The sequence below is a fragment of the Leuresthes tenuis genome, unplaced genomic scaffold (assembly GCF_036924035.1).
Source record: "Leuresthes tenuis unplaced genomic scaffold, fLeuTen1.0.hap1 SCAF_2, whole genome shotgun sequence".
Lineage (NCBI taxonomy): Eukaryota > Metazoa > Chordata > Actinopteri > Atheriniformes > Atherinopsidae > Leuresthes > Leuresthes tenuis.
Genome location: NW_027325356.1, coordinates 18,762,080 through 18,783,920, shown reverse-complemented (window position 1 = coordinate 18,783,920; position 21,841 = coordinate 18,762,080). Strand labels below are relative to the sequence as shown.

The 21,841-nt window shown below is 42.1% G+C and overlaps 1 protein-coding gene across 5 annotated transcripts in view; it reads left to right on the top strand.

Annotated features, from left to right (window-relative positions):
- The window catches only part of furina (furin (paired basic amino acid cleaving enzyme) a), a 70,929-nt gene that overhangs the window by 34,469 nt on the left and 14,619 nt on the right, over positions 1-21,841 (top strand). For all 5 annotated transcript variants that reach the window (XM_072380473.1, XM_072380474.1, XM_072380477.1 and 2 more), the window contains exons 3-9: positions 1,965-2,063; positions 8,079-8,174; positions 9,898-10,026; positions 10,193-10,269; positions 16,968-17,056; positions 19,711-19,883; positions 21,025-21,237. In XM_072380473.1, coding sequence (XP_072236574.1) covers positions 1,965-2,063; positions 8,079-8,174; positions 9,898-10,026; positions 10,193-10,269; positions 16,968-17,056; positions 19,711-19,883; positions 21,025-21,237 — 876 coding nt within the window. The remainder of the gene's footprint in view (positions 1-1,964; positions 2,064-8,078; positions 8,175-9,897; positions 10,027-10,192; positions 10,270-16,967; positions 17,057-19,710; positions 19,884-21,024; positions 21,238-21,841) is intronic.

Sequence of the window (21,841 nt, the reverse complement as noted above, 5' to 3'; positions counted from 1 at the left end):
CAGAAACAAGGTGGTGTTGAGATCGAATTGTTGAAAACGTACAACCTTAAGTGGTGTTGCTGATTGCTAGATGATGATTGAGCCGCAGGGCACACATTTAGTAGGAGCCGAATGGGCTTCCTTTGGTAGAGTGAGGCGAGTGCGTGTGTGTGTCCGCATATGTTACGTTAACAGTTGATCTGGTTGGAAGAGAAGGTGCCCCTGCAGTTTTGTTGTGAGAACCGATCTCTGACCAGTTTGCTGTTTGTCTGTCTCTACTTTTTTGAAGGGAGCTGTACGTCTTGCAATTGGTTTCACGTGTATTCTCTTTTTTTTTTAATCTATTCTAGCATATAATGATAGAATATTTGAAGTTCCCACATGTTTTTGTTTTGAAGTACATTTGAAGTTTTAGTCTAAAAGATATTGCAGTTTTTGTGTTGTTCATAGTGACTTTTACATCAGTTACATCGGATCCTGACGACATTTAATGCATTGTTGTGAAAACGGTCATTATACTCAGTTTTTCTCAGCTGAACCACACATTAACATGCACGTGTTAACAAAGTATTGAAATTCCTTGTTCCTGTGTCGTCCATGTCAAACATAAAAGCTTTTGCATTAACTGTGATCGGTTACCTTCAGACACATTAGCTGATTAGCTGAAATTGGCCATTCTTTCAGAAAGGTCTTTTCGCTTGTGGATCCCACCACTCTCCACTCGTGTCTTGGATCAGAATCCAGTCTTCTGGGCTCTTATCTGAGCAATGACAATGGACCCGCTTCTTTCTTTCTTCTTTTCTTATGAAAAGAAACGGACAGTCATATCAGCTAATGTCTGTGCACGTTGTTGTTTAAAGCCTTTTTCTATCCAGCATTTTCCTTTGATCTCATTCTTTAATGGTTTTAAACACACACAGGCTTAGGGTTTTAGGTGGTCTCTGAGTTGAATGTGACTGTGAAGGGTGTCCTCCCTCTTGGTTATTGCTTCCCTATTGTCCACTGGCTTTGTGTGCAGGGGCTTTTTGTGTCAGTCTGGCTGGAATAGCCCTGTTTACTGTGATTAAATGGGAACAGGGGAGGTTGGAAGGGGGGGGGGGGGAATCTGTGCCTCTTTTAGACTGAAGGAATGTTGCAGTGCACACTGCAGTACCTTTATTTCTACTTCAACATTTTTCAGAGACACAAAACATCCCTGTCAGACAAAAATGTGTTTTCTCCCGTTTTCTACCATGTTTTCATGCAGAAATCTGAGAGCAGTTTATTTTTTTTCTGTACTCCCAATTTAATTGCAGTTCCTCCTTTTCTTTTTTTTCTTGCAAAGGCCAAAATTTTATGAGATAACCAGTTAAAAAAAAAGTTATTCACAATCATGTTCAAAAGGCTTTCAGTAGCAGTTTTAATTCAGAAGTTATTTGAATTATTAATGGATTGTAAAATTTTATTCCTTCAGCCAATCGATAGTGTTAAGACCCACTTTGGTTCACTCCTTCAGGTGCTTGGTTATCTTCTGAAACAGCTGGGCCATTATTTGAAGTGATTTTATTTCATACTGTATTGACTGACTGACCAGGGAACGTTATAGATCATGTATAGGATTTAGCTCAGGCTAACCTCTAAATCATGGCTCATGCATGCCGTGGGTGGATAGGGCTGTTGAGGAATGAGCTGAGCTCTCCAAATGAATTATGGAAATGAGTTTATCTACACAAATAATGTGATCTCATCTGATCTTACTGGTTACTCGCAACCCCAACCCACCAAATGCAGAAAATACATGTTGTCTTTACAGAAAATGCAGTCACTTACATTTTTTTTTTCAAAGAACTGCTTCTTTGTATCGTTTTGTTCAACAATGGTGATAGAAATATGTGTTAAACAACTCGTGTAAGCAGAATAATGTGATTCCTCACTAAAGCTGTGTTGAAAGTGTCAAAGATTTGAATGTTAATGTGACAACTGATCATATCTCTCTGCCTTTCCAGGTATTTGGTGATTATTATCACTTCCGGCATCGCACAGTCGCAAAGAGATCGCTGTCAGATCACAGGGGAACACAAGTCCGTCTTCAAAGCGATCCCAAGGTAAGACCTTTTTTTTTTCTTGGGGGGCGGTTTCAGGAAAGAATGCAGGTAAAATGTAGTGCTGTTTGGGTTTGTTTGTGACGCAGTTAAAGACAGCTGCTGGACTTCATCCATGCCCTCGAGAGGTGGTTGTGTAGATGTGGCTGTTGGGCTTTGAACATGTTTTTTTTGTCTTACTGGGAAGAAAGGCTGCTGAAAACGGTATTTGGAGTTTATGCATTTATTCAGATTTCTGCCGTTGAGGCAACTTATTTTCCGTGGAATGTAATCTCGCAATCATGCTTTGGGATTGCCAAAAAGGAAAAGCTTTGGAGGAGCTTTGAGCTTGGGTTGTTTGCATTATTTGTGCACATTTAAAACAAAGCAACAACAACCTGAAGCATGTCTTCCAGTCAGTGGGGGCAGTTTCTGTTGCACGATTACGTTTAACATCTTAGAATAATAGTTTGATCATTCAGGGTTAATGAGTCACACAGTCATGTCAGTAGCTGTCCTGCACAGGAGGAGAGGCTAAATAAAAACAAAATATAATACATAAAATGGACTGGTGACCTGTCCAGGCTGTGCCCCGCATCTCGCCCTGTGACTGTGACCAAACCCTCACTATACCTCACTTGCCATTTGTCTTTTCTTCTGCTTATTTCACACGAGCAGAAAACATCTCCAGCTCCTCTTGTCCTTTTTCACCTGAGAGTACGAAGCAGAACTTGTTATTTCTTTGTGAACGCTCCCCAGACAAATGCATTCCTCCTCGAGTGAGCTAATTTTAGAACTCGCATTTCTTTGTTTTTCTCTTTTTCCAACAGCATTTAAGGGTCTGTGTGAAAAAATGAGTCTGTCCCGCCCTGCTGGGAAAGACGATGGAAGTGTGGGAAAAGTGTAAAGATAAAGAGAGACGTCAGAGTTGGAGGCTTGAACGATGTCATATGCTTAGAAAATTAAGGATTCTCAAACCGGCTGCAGATTAAGCTGTTTTATCTTCAACATTTTATGGGATGTTATTGGAAGTGCTGGTCCAACCATTAGTTCAATGTCTTGCCCCAAGCTTTGCTCTAAAAGGAGGAGCCCAGATTACACCACCAATTAGTGACCACCCTACCTTCCCTTCTGCCATTTTCCTTTGAAGCAGTAATTGACTGAACTATTCCAGCTCTAAAGATCTATTAAAAAAAAAAAACACTTGAATTTCTGCTCCCTGCTGGACAAACTATAGTATGACTGTAAAACTGCACGCCAGCTTTTATTTTGATTTTCCTTTTTCACAAATGGGATTTTGTTTGGCATCCCTGATTATTCTGTAAAATGAGAGTATTTGTCTGTAGTTAGAGCGAAAAGGCGTCGACTCAATTCAGACGCATTCTCCTCATCCTCAGCTAAATCAAAACTTCAGTTTTAATGATCTCTTGAGAGCAATTCAGTAATGAATTATGCAGAAACAAAGACACAACAGTTTCTTTTTTTAAAAGACTGGAGACATCTCTGACACCGGCTGTCAGAGTGAAAAATAATAATTGAAGCCGTTGGCTGCTCCTTGGGTCACCGGCTGACGACGCAGGAACAACGGGAATGCATTTAAACAAGTACGCTAGGAGCGTTTCTGTGGGTTAGCGTGCCCAGAGTGTGTTGGGTTCATCTGAAGTAGCTGCGACTTTACGTTGCCAATAACGATCAGTGAACTTCAGCAGACTGGCTCAGCCTGGTGAGCCCAGTGTCTGAGCGTCTTTAGATTGTAGCCACACATGCAAACTCTTTATAGTAAACCTGTGGAGTTCATACTAACACATTTGCATGTAAATGAATCCAGTCATTTAGATAAACGTATAAAGTGAAAGGTGGTTCTGATAATTTAGTCTTATTTGTCCAAAATATGGCAGCCTTAAAGAAGTGATGGAGCACGCTTAAAGGTAACCACTGGCGACGCTGTGCGTCTCAGGTGCACCCTGAGAGTAGAAGAACTTCTGCTGGGTTTGTTTGCGTGCATTTTAGAGCTGCCCCACCCCTCCCTCCCTCGCTGGGATTTCCTTTAACATTGCAGCTCCATTTCCTGTTGCTGAATTCCTTTTTTTCCCCCCACAGCAACTCGGGAGAAATGTTGACCGTTGCAGTTTCTGGTCCTCCGGCCTGCTTAAGAAGCGGTAGAGTCAACTTTGCTGGGATTGACTGCGATTTTTGCTGTATTTTTCCAAAGATTCTGCAATACTTGCAGGTTTTTCTAATCCCTCGGCACTCTCATGCGCAAACATCATTACGTTTATGCAACTCCGCCGCAATTATCAGTGTGATCGAAGCTTTTTCAATAGCAGATTATGTCAAATGACTCTTAAGATAAAACGCCTCAAATATGTTTCACATTGGAGGAGACTGTGCGTAACTTTTTGAACTAGTTGAGATGAGGCTTAAATAAAGGGCTATATAAACTCTCTTTGAAGAGTGTCTAATTACTTACAAACCAGCTGGACCTCTGCCAGATCTCATAGACTGACGACAGAGCTTTGTTAATGGGGTCTATTGAAGATTTAGGGTTGTGCTGCCTCTGCTGCCTCCACTGCTTCTGCCGTTTTCTCCTCTATTCTGTTTAGTTCTGTTTGTTTTAGTGGGCATTTTATTTCACTTTGGAGTTTTTTCCTGGTTGGTGGAGCTGAAAGAAGGCAGACGCAATGAGGCAAGTGGTGCCTCAAGAGGTGATGAATGTGTCACTCATTTTAATGCGATCGTTTTTTTTTCCGTGTAGTATTTTCTTACTGTTTATTCAGAAGTATGGCAAAAATAGCAGCTTTTGTTATAGTCAAACAAGCTGTTGCAGAAACATATCAATCTGCGCTTGAACTGGTTGTGTGTTTCTGTACAGTGATGATGCTTTATTTTAGGCCTGCAGTTGGCCTCAGGGAGAGGATGCTCTGTTTGTATAATTAAGAAAGACGAAGCAGTGGGTGGGCAAAACGAGTAGGTGGGCATTCTGTTTGTTGGATTGGAAAGACTCTCCTCCACCTAAGCACGAGCCAACGCAGTCTGTTTGAACATTGGCTCTTCTTTGATAGAGCTGGGATTATGAAATGGACCGATTTTCATGTTTCAAAGCCCATTTGTGATAATAATAATAATAAAAAAAAGAAGCTGTTTCTAAACTTCTGGGATTCTTTGAGCTTTGTCACGATTTCAAACAGAAAAAAGACTGGAAAAAAGTAGAAATGTTTGTTGCTGCCCAAAGTTGAAAATCTTTTAGTTTAGTTTAATTTAGTTGTGCTTTAGAAGTTTGGCTCTGAGCGACGGGACTCCAGTTGTTTCTTGTTTTCTCAGAGTTTGTGACACATTCACGCTAAAGTCCAGACATACGGTCGGTAAATCCAGTAAAGCGCCATCAAGGAAGGCATATTTCTGCGAGTCTGCTTCCTTGTTGTGTGCGTGCCCGACGAACACTCCCCGGGTGCTAATCTGTGCTATCATTTCCTTGTGACTGGGCCTGAAGCGGTGTGTGAAACATTCATTTGCCGTAGCTTGATTTTGATGGACGTCACAAATAGCCGTGAATGACGGCGAGGCCACCGGCAGCTATAAATTTGTGTAAATAACTGGTGTCCCCTGCAGCTTAAAGGAGATTGCAGCTACTGTATCGATACTCATCTGTATGCTTTCACAAAGTTTGTGAGCCGTGATTAAAGTGCCATCCTGTTATCTAACTTAACGTTGAGCCTGTAATTTGAACCAGATCAGCCAAAGGGTAAAGTGAATAGACTGATTTATTATTTCCTTTAAAGGATTAGTGTTTTGTTCCCATTGTTACGTTAGCACGCTTGCTTTACCAGTATTTCTCTGTTAGCTGTGAAGGTTTATGCAACACTTTGAGGTCAAGTCGGAACAGAAGACGTCACATAGCTTCCTACATGTTGCAGTTTGGTTTGTCCTGCGTCACTGCATCAAAGCACTTGTACTGATAATGAGGTGGTGCAAACTACATAAAGTTACTTCACTTTGCTTTCTCACGCCGTCCCTTTTCTTTTCATGTTTTGTCAAAATCACCGTGGAAATGTTACAAAGAACAGACCTGCCCTTTGTACATGTAAAAACCAAAGTTTCAGTTGTGATTGAACAACAGATAAGGAAATGGGAGAGGGGAAGTCACACACTTTGTCTGATGACGCACAAGAAAAGTTTTTTTTTTTTCCCCTTTCTTCTAACTCGGAATGAAGTGGGTTTTAGCTGATTCTCTCTGTGGAGATGGTTTTAATGAATCCTGCCCCCTTTCTTTAAACACAAAGCCAATGTTTAAGCTTGACAAAGAGGAGCGGTGCTCCATCAGCTGCCTCTCTGTAGCTAACCCGGTTCTCTAACTTTCATTGTAATTACAACGTCACATTGGCATAGTTTTGTGAAACCTCAAGGGGTGTGAGTATCTCCTAGAACAGAGAGGCCTTTGTTGTTGTAAGAGAATTAAGTCTCAGCAGCTCGTATGAATGATTGATTCATTTGATTCCATTTGATCTAAAGCCGCCACAAGCGATATCGACTTGGCTTTTAATATCTGAGCTCTGCTGTAGTCGTGCACAGTTGTTGGTAAAAATATAAGTATACGTTTGGAAAAACGCTTATTGCAAAATGATATGCCTCTTTGATTTATTTTCTCAGTGTTATCTGCAAGATAGTTTATCAGTATGAGTTGCCATGGCAGTATGACGGAGGGGTTCATTTTTTAATGTGCGGTTGATAAGATTTCCTCTCTTTTTCCAAAAGTATGTCCAGAGACTGTCGACGCCAGCGCAGTGAAAAATGCTTAATGTGCCAGTTTTCATTTGTTTGGACATGTTCTTAATGTATTCTCTTGTATTGTGAAGAGATTCGCCGCTGTGTGTGAAAGAGTTTTCTTTCCTTCTTTGTTTGCTTCATCTCTGCAGTGATCTGCTGGCTACAGATTAATAGTCATTTCCTCTCATCTAACAACAGAGTGCACATGAATGTTGGCCGTCAGTTGGAAATTGAATGCAGCAGCTGATGCAGATGTTTTTTTTCCCTTCTTCTTCTTAGACCTAAAGTGAGGGCTCTTGGTTGCAGCGCTGCATAAATGCACATGCTTGGGTTTTGCCACACTGACGCCTCACGGGGCCGACCTGATCCTCTCAGTATGAATCGGATCAACACATCTCCTCCACTTAGATTGATTCAACTCAAACACAAGTCTCGCGGCCCTTTGAAGTGAAATTTTTCCATTATGGCTTTTTTTTTTCTTCTTCTTCTTTTCTGTTGCAGGTTATTTTTGGATGTTGAACTGGCATCGCTTCAGTGCAGCAGTTCATATGACCTTCATCGTTTCTTTTTTCTCTCACTTTGGGTCTCCAGTGATCTGCAGAGGCAGAGAGAAGGATGGATAGAAAAAGAGAGGGCTGTGCTGTGTTTTACTTTGTCCTTCACATCAGGTGCTTTGTCCTTGTGGCAGGCAGCGCTTCCTCCTCATGACGTGTTTCTTCTTAGCAATTTGTCTGCCAGATGTTTTGCTGTACAGCGAGCGCAGTTCTGCAGAGGGAGTGATATGCAGGTTTATTCTCACTTGTACGCATTCTGCCTGTGTCAACACTTTCAGCTGGAGGTCCCACAGTGTGAAAATACTGCCGCAGAGCGGCTTTGTGTTGTTATTATTACATGTGCTCGTTGTTTGTTGTGAGGTCACATGTTTAGGTCTACCCGTACTCAATAAAATTGGTGTGTTCCATTTTACACCAGCCAAAAATTTTAATTAGCCTTGGCCTCCTCTGGAATTCATCAGCAAGTCTCATTAGTGAGAAGTCCAGATACCCCTGTGCCTCTAATCTCACCCTGTCAGCTGTCGTCCCGCTGAGAGTTAGCATCTCAAATAATCCATTTGACGTGGTGACAACGCTCATGACCAGTGCATAACTATTTCAACAGCCCCCCCACCCCTTTAAATGGAGTGAGCAGCTCTTTTTGTGCTTAAGTTTTCTTCTTTTTTTTTGCTGAACATTAACTTGTTTTTTTTGTTTTGCTCTTTATGTGCTCTTTCTTTAGGTGACTTGGGCAGAGCAACAGGTGGTGAAGAAGAGGAAAAAGAGGGATATCAATGTAGAACCTTCAGATCCCAAGTACAGAGATCAGTGGTACCTGGTGAGTATTAACACACTTAACCGAAAAGACACTTTGTGCACGTTTTAATTGGACATGATTCAGTGCCTACGTGTACTTCCCAAACTGAATATGTGATTATAAATTGAGGAGTTGTGGTGATTCTACTGAGTCAAAAGCCAACTCTTATGGATTCAGTATCCATTCTTTTTGGGTGGAATCCTGTTTACTTTTCCTGTTGCAACAAGGCGCAGAAGAAGTCTCATTGACTTTAAAAGCACGTTTGTGTACACGCAGTATGTTTGATTCCTGGCTTTGGGGCTTTGAGAAAGTGACTTTTCACTGTAGTCTATAAACAGCACAGTAACAAAGAGAGAAAGCGCAGTGAGACAGGGCGATTAATCTTGAACCGGTCTGGTTTTTTATTGGATTGATTTTCACATCTGACTTGAGCAATGCCACTGATACGTTGGCCTGTTAGACGCAGCAGTATCAACTCCTTTCTACTTTCTACTCAGCTCTACCTTTCCTTCATTACTGTGAGGTTGCTTCAGGCAGAAGAAAATTCGTGGTGATGCAGAAAAGACTTCATCATCGGTTCCTCAAAATGACTGCTTTAGCACACTCTTCTCCCCATGTTTGAGCAGGAAGTGGGACCTTGACAAGCTGCTAGTTTAGTGTTTTTAGTGTTTTAAGTTAATTTTCCTGTGATTTTTATTACTTGATTAACTCAATAGTCTCTGAAGACTCAAAATGCCAATCAAATTTCACTATAGGCCTAAGCAACGTCCAACTAATACTCCTAACTTATATTCCTCTTTATCTTCTTTTTTTTTAATCATTTAAAATTCCACGTAGGAGCTAGTTGTGTACCCTCCAAGTATCTAAATATATTCAGAAGTGCAAAGAAGCAGCGAAGGTTATTATGGCTATAATGAGCAGCATTTATCGTTAGAATGAGTATCTAATATTTTTCAAACATTCTTCCTAATGATGAAACAGGGCAATGATGAAATGGATATCTATCCTCTGATAAATCATTAGTGAGTCTAGACGCAGAAATAAAGTGAGCACGTTGAAAGACTGCTGGCATCGTGGGAGGACGCAGAAGCACTCACTTGATGAGCAATGTTCAAAATGAAATAAGTCAGCCACAAAAGACACTTCAATCTGAATCATCAATGCAAGAAAAAAAAACAACTTTTAGCTTTAATTGATTTTCTCCTTGATGGCTTACGTGTCAGCGATGTTGCAAGGTTGTGAAATTGATTTAATACTGTCTGATAGACTCCACTCACAAGGTCCTGAAATCTAAGAGGGAAGAGCTGTGAATGACACATCAGACACATTACTTTTTAATGGTAAACTTTGAAAGGAAGAGCTTTGAACTATTAGAAAGCCAGACGTGGCTTCTGATAAAAGGTCAAGTTAAATGTCAGAAGCCTATCAAAAAGCATGCAGGATGATTACCGTGTGCCATTATCCACTTCACCCTTGCTTTGATTGCTTGTTATATCTACCCGGTAAGTGTAATAAGGGCAAGTGTGGTACTAATGCTTTCAGAACAAAGACTCTCCTTGCTGACTGATGCTGTCTCTCTCTTCAATTGCAAATGTTTTAATGTAGAAGAACAACAGCACCTTTCGCGTCGATGTCTTGATTTAAAAACTCATCTTGGCTTAAAAAAACTGGAAAAAAAGAAAGCCCATTCTTGTCAGCTTCTCTCAGATTCCACCTAATCCATTTGCTTTCTCCGCTCTCTCAGGACAACGGCAACCACCGTGACTTAAACGCCAAAGCTGCGTGGCAGTTGGGCTACACGGGTAAAGGTGTGGTGGTGTCCATCTTAGATGATGGAATAGAGAAGGGTCATCCTGACCTGATGCAGAACTATGTGAGTATAACGTTGTCATGGAAACGTTCAAACAGCTTTTATATAGAAACATTGTTTTCCTTTGAGAAGCTGCTGAACAGTAAGGAGTAAATGAACTGTAGTTTTTGATGATGTATGCTATTTAATGAATAACTACATATCTAACTACATATATGCCTTTTTTAAGGACCCGGATGCCAGCTATGATGTGAATGACGGTGACCCAGATCCTCAGCCTCGATACACACAGCTTAATGACAACAGGTAGAAGTTTACGCAGATAACACCATAATCCTCTCTCTTCTGTTTTGACCCTTGGACTTCCCTGAAACAACACCACTCCATATCCTGTAAATGTTGGCTGTGAGGGAATATTTCAAGACAAAGTTATACTTGCTCAATTCTTTTTTTCTCCCTTTGTTGTCTGATAACAACTGATCAAAAATCCAAATAAGCCTCTGGCTCCGGTCCCCTCCTGAGTCCATTAGAGGCCGTTTGTTTTTGCTTTCATCCCGAGCCATATGAATTTTCTACTGTTTCTGCTTTCCAAACCTGAGAAGTTTTTCTTCAACTTGACTCTCGTCTCTATCATATCCGAAAGTTTTGGATTTGATTTAGCTTCTTAAAACACACAGCTGCCACCAAGACATTCCTCTTGTCTGACTAAATCTACTCCAGGATTAAGGTGCTGCGGGAAGAAAACGGCTTTATTGCACTGTTATCTCCAGATGGCATTAGCAGTTGTGTACCTCCACTGTGATGACTTTCAGAGAACTGGATTGAATTAAATTAATCAGCATTAATGAAACAGCAAATCTCTTGGCTTTGAAAGGCCCCGGCCTGTCTGCCTTCATGCTCTCGCTGCCTGTGTCCTTCTTCACTTTAATTTCTGATTTGCAGTAATCTGCTGTTTGTGGGCTCCTGGCCGTAGAAGCTTTTTTAACTTGAGGCTTAACGTGGTTACTGATGATAGGCAGAGAAGATTACATTTGGGCACGGCTGCAACTCAGTGTCTCCAACTATAACAGTGGCATGGAGTTGGGACTGTGATTATGGAGGCCACAGGTTTACAGCCCGAACTACGAGTAGTAGTCATTACGAGTGCCCCAAACGTACCGTAGCTATCCTAACTTTACATCTGGGATTAGGTGAGGGTAACTGCAGATGGTCTTTAAATGTATTTATGCTAAAAATAGTTGATTTATTTTGAGGAGAACTGCAACAAAGGCAAGAGTGAAAGTTTTGGTAGGGAAGCTGTCTTTTTTTTTTTTTTTTTTCTAATGCAGACCGTTTGAGAAAGTAAGATTCCTGAAAAATTGTATCCCCACAAAATAGAAAATGAGATGAATTTAAAAAAAAATTATCTTAAATGGTGGAATTTCTTGTGGGAGAATGTGGGGGAAAAAATCCCTCAGGTGCAGTTCCACGTATCCAAAATCTATGCCAAAGCAGGCTTAAAACCCTCTAGTGGTTCACTGTGGCCCAGAGCCCAGCTAATTCTCTTCTTATTGGAGGTTTCCCTCCTTTGGATGCACCTATCTCCAGCCCTCACATGGATCAGCTCTTATCTTGTGCCACCCAGCCCTGTGCGTCTCTCTCGTACCTGGAACCGTTGAGCTGGAGAGTTTCTCTGTGTGTGTGTGTGTGTGTGTGTTTCCCTCGCTTTAACAGCGGGGTCAGTGCAGATGCATGTGTAAACAACCTGTGGGAGGGCATGAAATGGCGTACGGTTGTGTGAGACTGTAACCTTCTGTTCTCCGCTGAAAGCCTGACTCTGTTCACCTCCATAAAGCTGCCTTTCTTTCCCAGCATACAGGCAGCAGTGAGCACCATTCACCCTCGTGTTTATCCAAAGCAGCATGTGATTCTTGATGTTGCTCTTTCCAGGATTTTCTCGGACCGCTCTATCAAGACGGTTTCCAAGTGTGCTTTCTGTGGATGAACGTGTGCCAGTGCGGCCGCGTTCATTTCCTCTTGATTGAGTGCAGGGTCATCTATCGTACATTCGAACGATTGGAGTCACAATCACGCCTATTCACCGCGTTCAAGAATCATACAGAATTTGGAAAAAAAAAAGAAAAGAAAAAGAACTTCACAGCAACAAAGACAGTCCAGGCTGATTATTTATCTTTTCTGAAATGTCCAAATCAGAATGAAAGGACCTATTTAACAGTGCTGCAAGTAGCAAGCTGGTGAGGTCTTCCTTCACCGGAGCGTGCATTTGTTTTTCTCTGAGCATTCGCTTCATACACCCCTCTTTGCTGTGCTCTGTGAACATCACCGGGAGCTTTTGTCTTGTAGGCCAGCTCGTTAGTTAACCGGCAGAACCATTAACAAACTTAAGAGTAAGCAGAGCAAAACAATTGTTCAGATTTACCTTTGAGCTTCAGCGAAGCCAAGAAAATAATGAACTGCAAATGCCACTATCAGCAGCCCCGAGAACCTCAATGATTTTCCTTTTGTTCTTTAATTAAGCTATTGCAAGATTTAAGAAACAAAAGGTGAGTGTGCCAGACTCTGAAGGGTGGGGAGGGCTGGGGCTTCAGAGATAAAAATATAACATAGATGCAGTTGTGAACGGTACACATTTAATAATATAGCATTAAACCTAATGCACAGCGATGGTGCTCTCATGGAGTTTGTGTACAGCTTGGACAACTTCCTTAAAAGTTGTTCCCAAAAGCAGTGATGAGTTAATAATTATCGAGGAATGGAGTTTTTATTATATGCCCCCACCCCTTTTTTTTCACTCTTTATCTGGCTGAGTCACTCATTCTTTGCTACAATAATTGCTGGAGCCACATTTAGAGCTTTTTAGATATTACCAATTACATGTGGATGTTGGACCGTGGAGGATTATTGTTTGCTTCGTGCTGCACACAAAAACAACCCCACAGTGGTGTCAGATTTTCATATATTAAGTACCGTATTTTCGGCACCATAAGGCGCACCTGAAAGCCTTCAATTATCACCAAAAACGGCCGTGCGCCATATAATCCGGTGCGTTTTATGTGTGCACCGGATTCCAAAACCTGTCACAGATACCGCCATTTTGAATTTACCGCGGGGAGCGCCGAGCATTCATCGGGGCATTAATCCCCCTCCCATCACTCACCGCTCTCCCTTCGCGCCGCTCACCGCCACGTTCACTTTCGCCGCGCCTCTTCGCTCTCGTACATTGGAAAAGAATGGCAACGGGCCACTTCCGTGGCTCGCTTTGCGTTGGGTGTGAATCCAGGGTCAGGCGGATCCCAGACATTCACTCTGAACGGGGCGAAGATTGTATGGAGCTCGTACTTAGCGATTAAATCGTGTCATCATTCATGCTTTGGCCCATGTCCCAGTGAGTGCCTGTTCTTCAGTCTGAGATGGGTGATGCAGACCGATGTGCACTTTATAAGTTTATAAGTGTAAAAACGACCGATGTTATCCTTCACCGTCGGACCCTTTCCTGCTGACACAGGAACTAATACATACACTACGTGTGCTGGCAGCGATAAACCAATCAGAGAACATTAGGTAATACGTACTTCTAATCAGGTGCGCCTTATGTGTGGGTTAAGTACAGAAATGGACCCCATAATTGAGGGTGCGCTTTATAATCAGGTGAGCCTTATAGTGCGCAAAATACGGTAAAAGAAAATGTTTTTGTGGTATTTGCTTTTTCTAAGCGCATTGCATTGCATTGCATTGCAAATGGATGGGTGAATACTTTTCCAATTTACAGTTTGTATATCTGTATACTGTATCTGTTGCTGTTTCGCATGTCCTCACACAGGCAATTTATATTTTGTATGATGATGATGGTTTTGCCAGCTGTGAGTATGAATACTGATCATGTTATTGGCCTCAAGCTCTCAGCCAACTGTAGCTGTTGCAGCCAGAGTTCCTCTCTGTGCTCTGAGTCGGCCGTGGGGTTTGTTCTTGCTCTCGTCGGAACACGACTGTTTACCGTTCACTGTAATTTTCTGTTATTATCGTTCTCTATGATGCAAGAGACTTGAGTTATTGTGGAATTTAGAAGAAGCTAAAGGTCTTTTGAAGGTTCCGTGGAGAAAAGAAAATGATCAAAATTCTGCTGAGAATAAGCAAAGGCATGAATGTGCTTAAGTAGAAGCCATGCTTTTCATGCTGTGACAGCTGTCATAAGAGCGCAGAGGCGAACATTTCTGCTGTGAGCAGAGCAGGTACGAGCCGTAAAATGGCTTGCATCACGCTGATGCCTCGGTGTTGGAGGCATCCGCGATAATTGACTCTTGCGTCACTGCGATTTGTTTTGGTCGGCTGGAGGCTCGTCTAAATTTGACGGCTGGAGCGTCCTCCTTCACGCTGACGTTGTGCGCGTACAGACACGGCTGTTTGAGGGGAACAGTTCTCTAAATTATAGACAATGAGATGAAGCCGGCATGAATGAATCAGTTTTTTCTTTTGCAAAATGAAGAGTTGGCTTGGACCGAACATGGTGAGGTGTGTATTTTCTGAAGAAGTGGGTGTGTACTTGGTGGTTAATTCAGATAGTCTTTCATGTATAGCACAGCCCATCAGACAGAGCAGTGATGATTAATCTCTCTGACTTTTTAAACCACTGATTTGAACACTGCTGCACTTGTAGTGACAGACCGCTCTTTGTTCCTGCAAACGGTCTGTTTCACGGGTGCACTTACAGCGATGATCTCCTGCTCTATCTTTCACCTCTTTAACATCCTTTTCAAATCACGAGCCTGAGGTCTGATCCAGCTGAGGTTTCACGATGATGTCAGCTGTGTCAGGGCATGAGAACAATAAGCAGAACCGACAGCAACGTCTTGGTCTTATTGTCAGAGGATGAGTTGCTCTCTGAGGTAAACACTCGTGACTGCTCATCCTGTTAGCAGTTTCTAATGAAATATGCACTTGGGCCACGTATTAAAATGTTTAGCATTACCATTTCAGATCGGTGACGAATGGACAGAGAAACCTTAATCTCTTATCCCTGCCGTGAGTGGATCAGGTGGTTGTGTTGCCATTTAAAGGACATTTCTTTCCAGTTTGGGAGTCGTCTCTTCCAGGATCTCCTCATCTACAGGGCACAAAGGATGTATGTTTCCGAACATGATGTTAATCATATGCTATAGCTTTCAGCCACCAGATCTCAATTTAGTTTAGCACCTATGATGGGTTTTGGACTGTTAGTCAGAATTCTCCACCACCTTCATCAAAGCACCAAATGAAATCAAACTGAAATGAAACTTTTCTGGAGACGCATAGTGATTCGGCACGATCCCGAAACACTTTGTGTGTGTTTTTTTTCTCTCTAAAATCTGAAACTAATTAACTCTTTTGTAACATTTCAACCTGAAATCCATATTGTGAAACTAAACTTGCTAATACTATAATGAAAATCCGTCTAAATCGATGCGTCAGGTTGAAATTACTTCAGGAGCGAGCTGTTCACAAACAGAATTGAGGAAAGTGTCTTACCAACGGATACACTCCTCACTTTTTTTTTGTTCACCTTTTATTTGCTTGTGTCCGTTTTATCGTTTCCTGGAGAATTACGCCCAAAATTCTGATAATGCCAGCAGTTCTTACCTAATCAGGTTCACCTCTCTAACTGCATTTTTCTTGTATTTTGTAAATCAGTCTTATCATGCGAATGAACAAAGTGAAATTATCAAGATGAACTATTCGAAAAAGGTTGTGCTGACCATGAGAGGGATAGGCCTGTGCATGCCTGGCATTTCGCTGCAGACACCCTCCTCCTTATCATCACAAACATGGATGCAGTCAGCAGACTAGAACTTCCAGGAATGTTGCGATAAGGTTAACTGTAAAATCACCCAGATGACATTTGTGCGTGAGTTTCTTTGCTTTGTGTTTATAAATCTTTTTATATATATATATATATATATATATATATATATATATATATATATATATATTATTGTTCTTTACCCAGCAGCTTGTCTCCACCCAGATGTTTCCATCCTCGTCTTTCTCTCCATGAAATCCTGCTGCACATCAGAGTTGTGATGCAGGTGTTGTCGGTTAGGCCATTCACAGTGTCTTAGGGAACCTCTGGAGACTGACGAATGTATTACAGTACTGTCATTACATCTGTGTAGCTAATGAAACCAGAAGTCTTAAAAGTGATTCCAATGAGAAGTGTCAGTTGGGACAGGCTTTCACCTCTCTGCCTTTTTTTCCCCCCACAACAGCAAGTCAGGCAATACGATTCAGTGCTGATTAGTAACTGATAACATCGCTTTTGACAGGCTATAAAGCAAGACACAAATTAGATGTCCACAGGCTGACTTCAAATGCACTCCATTTCATCAGTGGCTGCTGTTTGGATTATTTAGTTTTAGTTTGGCTGTTTACCCAGAGGACCTTATTGGAGGCGTGCTCACATGGTGTTCACATGCTGCTGTGGATCCAGCTCTCCTACACATCTACTTATTGGCTGGAGTCCAGTGGGACTGGCACCATGGTTTTGAGGGCATTAAGGGTGCATGCATATCCATCTGGCAGACCTAAGTAATGCACTGGAATGTGATCATCAGCCCCACTGTAACAGCTTTTTTGGACCTCTACGCTGTGGTGCCTGCAGCTCGGCTTAATGATGGCGCAGGCTTAATGAAACTAGATGATCATAGTCACAAGTTTCTCCTGTGTCTTACTTCTATGTCATTTAATGTTCCTTTTCACTTGACTTTATACATGCTATAGGCATTATGGTTCTAAAACAAGTAAGGAGAGATGATGCCCAATGGAATGTGTCTGCTGATTATTTTTGTTTCTTCAAAGGAATCAGAACCATGAGTTTGTTTGGTCTCAGTCTATAGTTTAACCACTATGCATGGTGGAGCACATCATTTAATGTGTATCCTACCTGTGGGTAAAGATGCAATATTATGCTGTTAGTAGGTGAATGACACAAGGATAAGAGGTTTTTCCCTTTTCTCATTCTTTGTTGTCTCCAGGCATGGAACACGATGTGCAGGAGAAGTGGCAGCGGTGGCTAATAATGGGATCTGCGGAGTCGGCGTGGCCTACAATGCAAAAATAGGAGGTACGGTGTGGGTGAATGATATGATATCACAGGGGTAAATCTTAGTTGTTGTTTTTTTTTTTTTTTTTTTTTACTGCTAGAGCAGCTGAAATACTGGATCTGCAGTGCTTCCGTTATTTTCAGTGTATTTCTCTGGCACAGCATGCCACTAAATCTTTTTAAGCATCACAACCGTTGTGTGGATTGTCAGAGTGTTGTAAGTATATTGGTTTTGCTTGGAGTAACAGCTCTGAGATGCAGTTTTCTGAAATGGCACAATGCTGTAGCTTTGATTAAATCTGCTTTAATTTAGTGTCACACTGATTGTTCTCAGATTGTCTACATGTTCAACAGAAAACAGCCGCTGTAACTTATTTCACACTTTCTGTGCCTTATCTACTGTGTCGACAAAACATTTTAAACACCTTTCAGCTCAAAAACCGACAGCAGCAGACACTCATATGAATTATCAGCGGAACCACCACCTCTTTGGCGTTTTGCAGCAAAAAATCACAAGCTTCAGACGGACCGAGCTCGCAGCAGAGGCATGTTTGTTGGATTTCATTGCATTGCAGTGTAGTTGATTGAAGGCGAAACACACCTGCTATGAGATAATCACTGTTTTAAAGCCATGTCTCAGACAGGCTGAGGTCAAATTGTCATAGTACACGTTTGGGAGGTTGTAACTGACATCCTGACACAACTCCTGGGCCCTGTTGCTATGAAGTGACGCAACTCTGACCCGAACAAGCCTCGGATGTATTAAACATGCTGGATAGTTTTATCGTGCCATTGTAGTCGGTGAAATTTAATCTCCCAATGTCTGTAAATACCAACGAAGACCTGAGGGGTATACTTTGAAGCGAGATTATTGGCTTAGTGAACTCTGTTGAGCCGAAAGTCTCTGAAAAGCTCTCTTTTAACCTGGCTGGATCACCATGGCAGCTTAGGCGGAAATTGGTTTGAGCAGTTTTCAACGAAATTCGATATAAAAAGCGTCTGACTTTCATCGAGCTTTGTCCTTAACGTGTCCGGGACAAAAATTTCAACTTTAAATGTCAGGCAGGATTGTGGTAAAATTTCCGTTTAAAGGAGCATTTCAATATATTTTGGTAAACCTGCATGTACACTGACATGCAGGCAGTTGAATGTGAAGATCAACACCCCCGATCATGTTTATTTGGTAAATATGAAGCCGCAGCTTCATTGCAAAGCACCAGTTGTTTTTACTGGACATTGGACATATGCTCAACTCATATCTTGCTCTCACTGAGGTGCAGGTTGCCATGGAGAAACAGCTCAGTGCTTTCTTGATGTTTGCTGGGAACTTCAAAGTGATTGTGCCTTGTTACTTTAACCTGTACTGAGCAGCATGAAGTAACTTGACCTGCTACGTATCACAGGGGGGAAATTAGTTTTAAAGTGTCTTTGGTTGTTCTATTATTTTCTCTCCTCCAACTGCTGCCTCTTTGTAGAATGCTACTAAGAGACTAAGAGCACTCTTGCAAGAAAACTCTCTTAACTTTAGGAAGAAATAATTAGTACCCGACTCTCTGTTGTGCGGTAGGTTGTTTCATCTCTGTATTAGAGCTTGCCTGCTATCACTTTAAATTCACCTTATAAATGAGCTTTAGTTTAAGTCTGCCACCAAAACATCAGCTGAGTTGTTTGCAACTCTAAAAATAAGAGCACTTCTGATCCAATTTACACTCACAGAGCTGCACTAATTTCATCCAGCGGAAGTCAACTAAGGGTTTCTTTCATCTCTTAGATGAATTTTTAGTCTCAGAGGTCTACTTCACACTTGAGGAGATGGTTCACCCACAATGCAACTGATCTCATTCCTTTTTAATTTTTTTATGTACTTTTTTTTCTTCCAACCAGCTCACGCTCGGAGGAAAATCAATAGAGATACTGTTTGATTTACAGGGTTGGATCCATGATGATATGACAGTGGGTGCGCAGGAAAAGAACGCCAGCAGCATTCTCTGCACCGCTGCACAAGCTTTGCAAACACACATGAACATTACGGCAGAACAGCACCGCCAACAAATGTGTAAATATGCAAATGAAACATTTTTGGGAACACTCTACCTACATCTTCCCGTGCACGCCGTCAATTGAAAAATCTGAAGTACAACACCTTTGACACGCTGTGCTGCCGACTGTTGACAGGATTCTACAAAACTGGCATATCTGCTGCAGTCTGTATCTTTCATTGTGATAATCTGCTCTTCAAAACATCACAAAAAAAAAAGAAAAGACAATTCCAGCAGCCAATCGATTTTAATTTTTTCATTTTTTTTCTTTTCCCCCTCACGATTTCTTCCTGCTTGTCTCGACCAGCTCAAAGCTCAAAGACCAAACTGTCCACTTACAGGATTGTCTGAGGTTGATTTCCGTCAAGTCTCTTCGGCAGCTCGAAAGAAAACCGCTCACTTTAAAGTCAGTGTTTGCAGTACATAGTTGCATACGTTCAGTGGAGCCATTAAGACCGCCGTAAGGAAGTCATTCATCATTTTGAATGTCTGTTCCTTTGTTCTCAGTGACTGATTGTCACCTTTGCTTTTGTGACCGTCAGGTGTGGTGAATGAGATTCCATAAAGAAGAAATGTCATGAAATAAAAATTCCGTGTTGTCCTTGTGTTTGTGTTTTTTTTGGAACATGGCTGCAGGCGTGCGCATGCTGGACGGTGAGGTGACCGACATGGTGGAGGCCCAGTCTCTCAGTCTGAATCCCCAACACATCGACGTCTACAGTGCGAGTTGGGGCCCAGAGGACGACGGCAAAACGGTCGATGGACCTGCCAAACTGGCCAAGGAAGCCTTTCTGCGTGGAGTCACAGAGGTGGGTGCATGACTGGGAGATTGTTTGTGCGAGACTGAATTATTTACTGCCTGTGTGTTGCTTCCTTTCAGCAGTAAGTAATTGAACTGCTCAAGCATGAGAGGGACACAAGCAGGAAGAACAAAGCAGTTTTTGACCCCGACAATTATGACTGAGAAGGAATGTCCTCTAAAAGCCACCGGGAGGATAATCTTGGAAAAATGAATCGAAGTGGTGTTGATTTTTCTTTTTTAGATATTTGCTGTTAGCTGAAGGGCACTTTTACCTTGGAGCTCTTTCAGTTTGTCACCGTGTGGTTTGTTCAAGTAAAACTTCAGTCTTTTAATTCTCTGAAAAATGAAGGTTGTCTTTCAAGTTATCTGTTCAACAGTTACTTGAGCTTTACTTTACTCAAAAAGAGCTTCATCTTAAAAGGTTTCTAAATGTGTGCGCACTCACATGCAAACACACTTGAAATTCATTAAGAAAACCATGTTGTCAGCATCCTACAATCTGAATATTATACAAGAAAGGGAACACATTGTTATGTCAACCGTCCTCACACGTTATTAAGTATACAGATCACAACCCAATCTGCCACATCCTCTCTGATGGAAACAACCTCCCTGCAGTTTGCTCTGACTCTGGCAGTACAGCAGTAGGATTCAAAGCATGTGCCATAAAGCTGATTGGAACCGCTGACACTGGCTGCTAAGATAATTGGCACAGTGACAGCACTGTCAGTTGGTGGTGTGGGTGGTGTGGAGCTGGAATTGATCATTGCAGAGAGCGACAGTGCCACTCAATACAATAAAGCAGCTCTTAGATGAAAATCATTGTACTTCAAAGACTGAGAGGTCGGATGATTAATTACAATGAGCGGTTGTCATTTTGTGCATTTCTGTATTGCATCGCTGTCGTGCGATATTTAACTCTTTGCAATTTCCTCAATGACCTGGCCTCCGCGATGTATGCTGGGTTTTAATTGGCCCCCGCCGAAAGGGACCCTTAAACGAATTTGCCTTCCCGTAATTGGGATTCCTCTAAAAGATTGAATGAGATTTTGTTCTTGCCTGCGTCGTGGTGATCTGTTGCATAATTGAATGAAAGGATATGCGGTTGCCTTTTTTCTGCTCCTCTAAATGTGCTGCACTCTCCCCAGGGTCGTGGCGGTTTGGGCTCCATCTTTGTGTGGGCTTCTGGGAATGGTGGAAGAGAGAAGGACAACTGTAACTGCGATGGCTACACCAACAGCATCTACACACTGTCCATCAGCAGCTCCACACAGAACGGCAATGTCCCCTGGTACAGCGAGGCCTGCTCCTCCACCCTCGCCACCACTTACAGCTCGGGGAACCTCAATGAGAAACAAATAGTGAGTTGTCACCGTGTGGAGTGTCCTCTCTCTTTATCTGCCTCGTCTCGTTTGCCTCACACGAGCACAGCGCACACTGGTCTGTGCTGGAATAAGGAACTTTTTATTCCCAAATAAAACGCTTAATGCAAACAAACTCTGTTTTTTACCTTTTGCAATTTGTTAGATTTTAAAAAGCCCATCAATTCCCTAAGCCCTGTGCGATGCCTTCAATGCTCAAAACCTAAAGATAAATAAACTGCAAGAAATATACTAACATTAAAGAAATGGGAAGCTTTTGCTCTACTGGATGATATAAAGAAGCCAAGCTGTCATGTCATCACAGCGTGGTGATGGGTCTGATCAGGTGGAAAGGTTTACAGGGAGCTCCCACCTCTCCTTAGCTAATGCATTTTGTCTTGGTCATAAAGAGCTGGACTGGGTTTTTTTTACTTGCTTTATAGTTAAGGAAGCGGCGTTTGACCAAACAACCTACATGTGCTCTGTGTACATATGAGTGTCTCCCACTTTAAGTGTTTCAGACTTGGCTGACCGGTAGCGTGCTGGACAGATTATGTCTTTTGACTTGCTTGGGAGAGCCTCAGTGTCCCCCCCGCATGAAGAG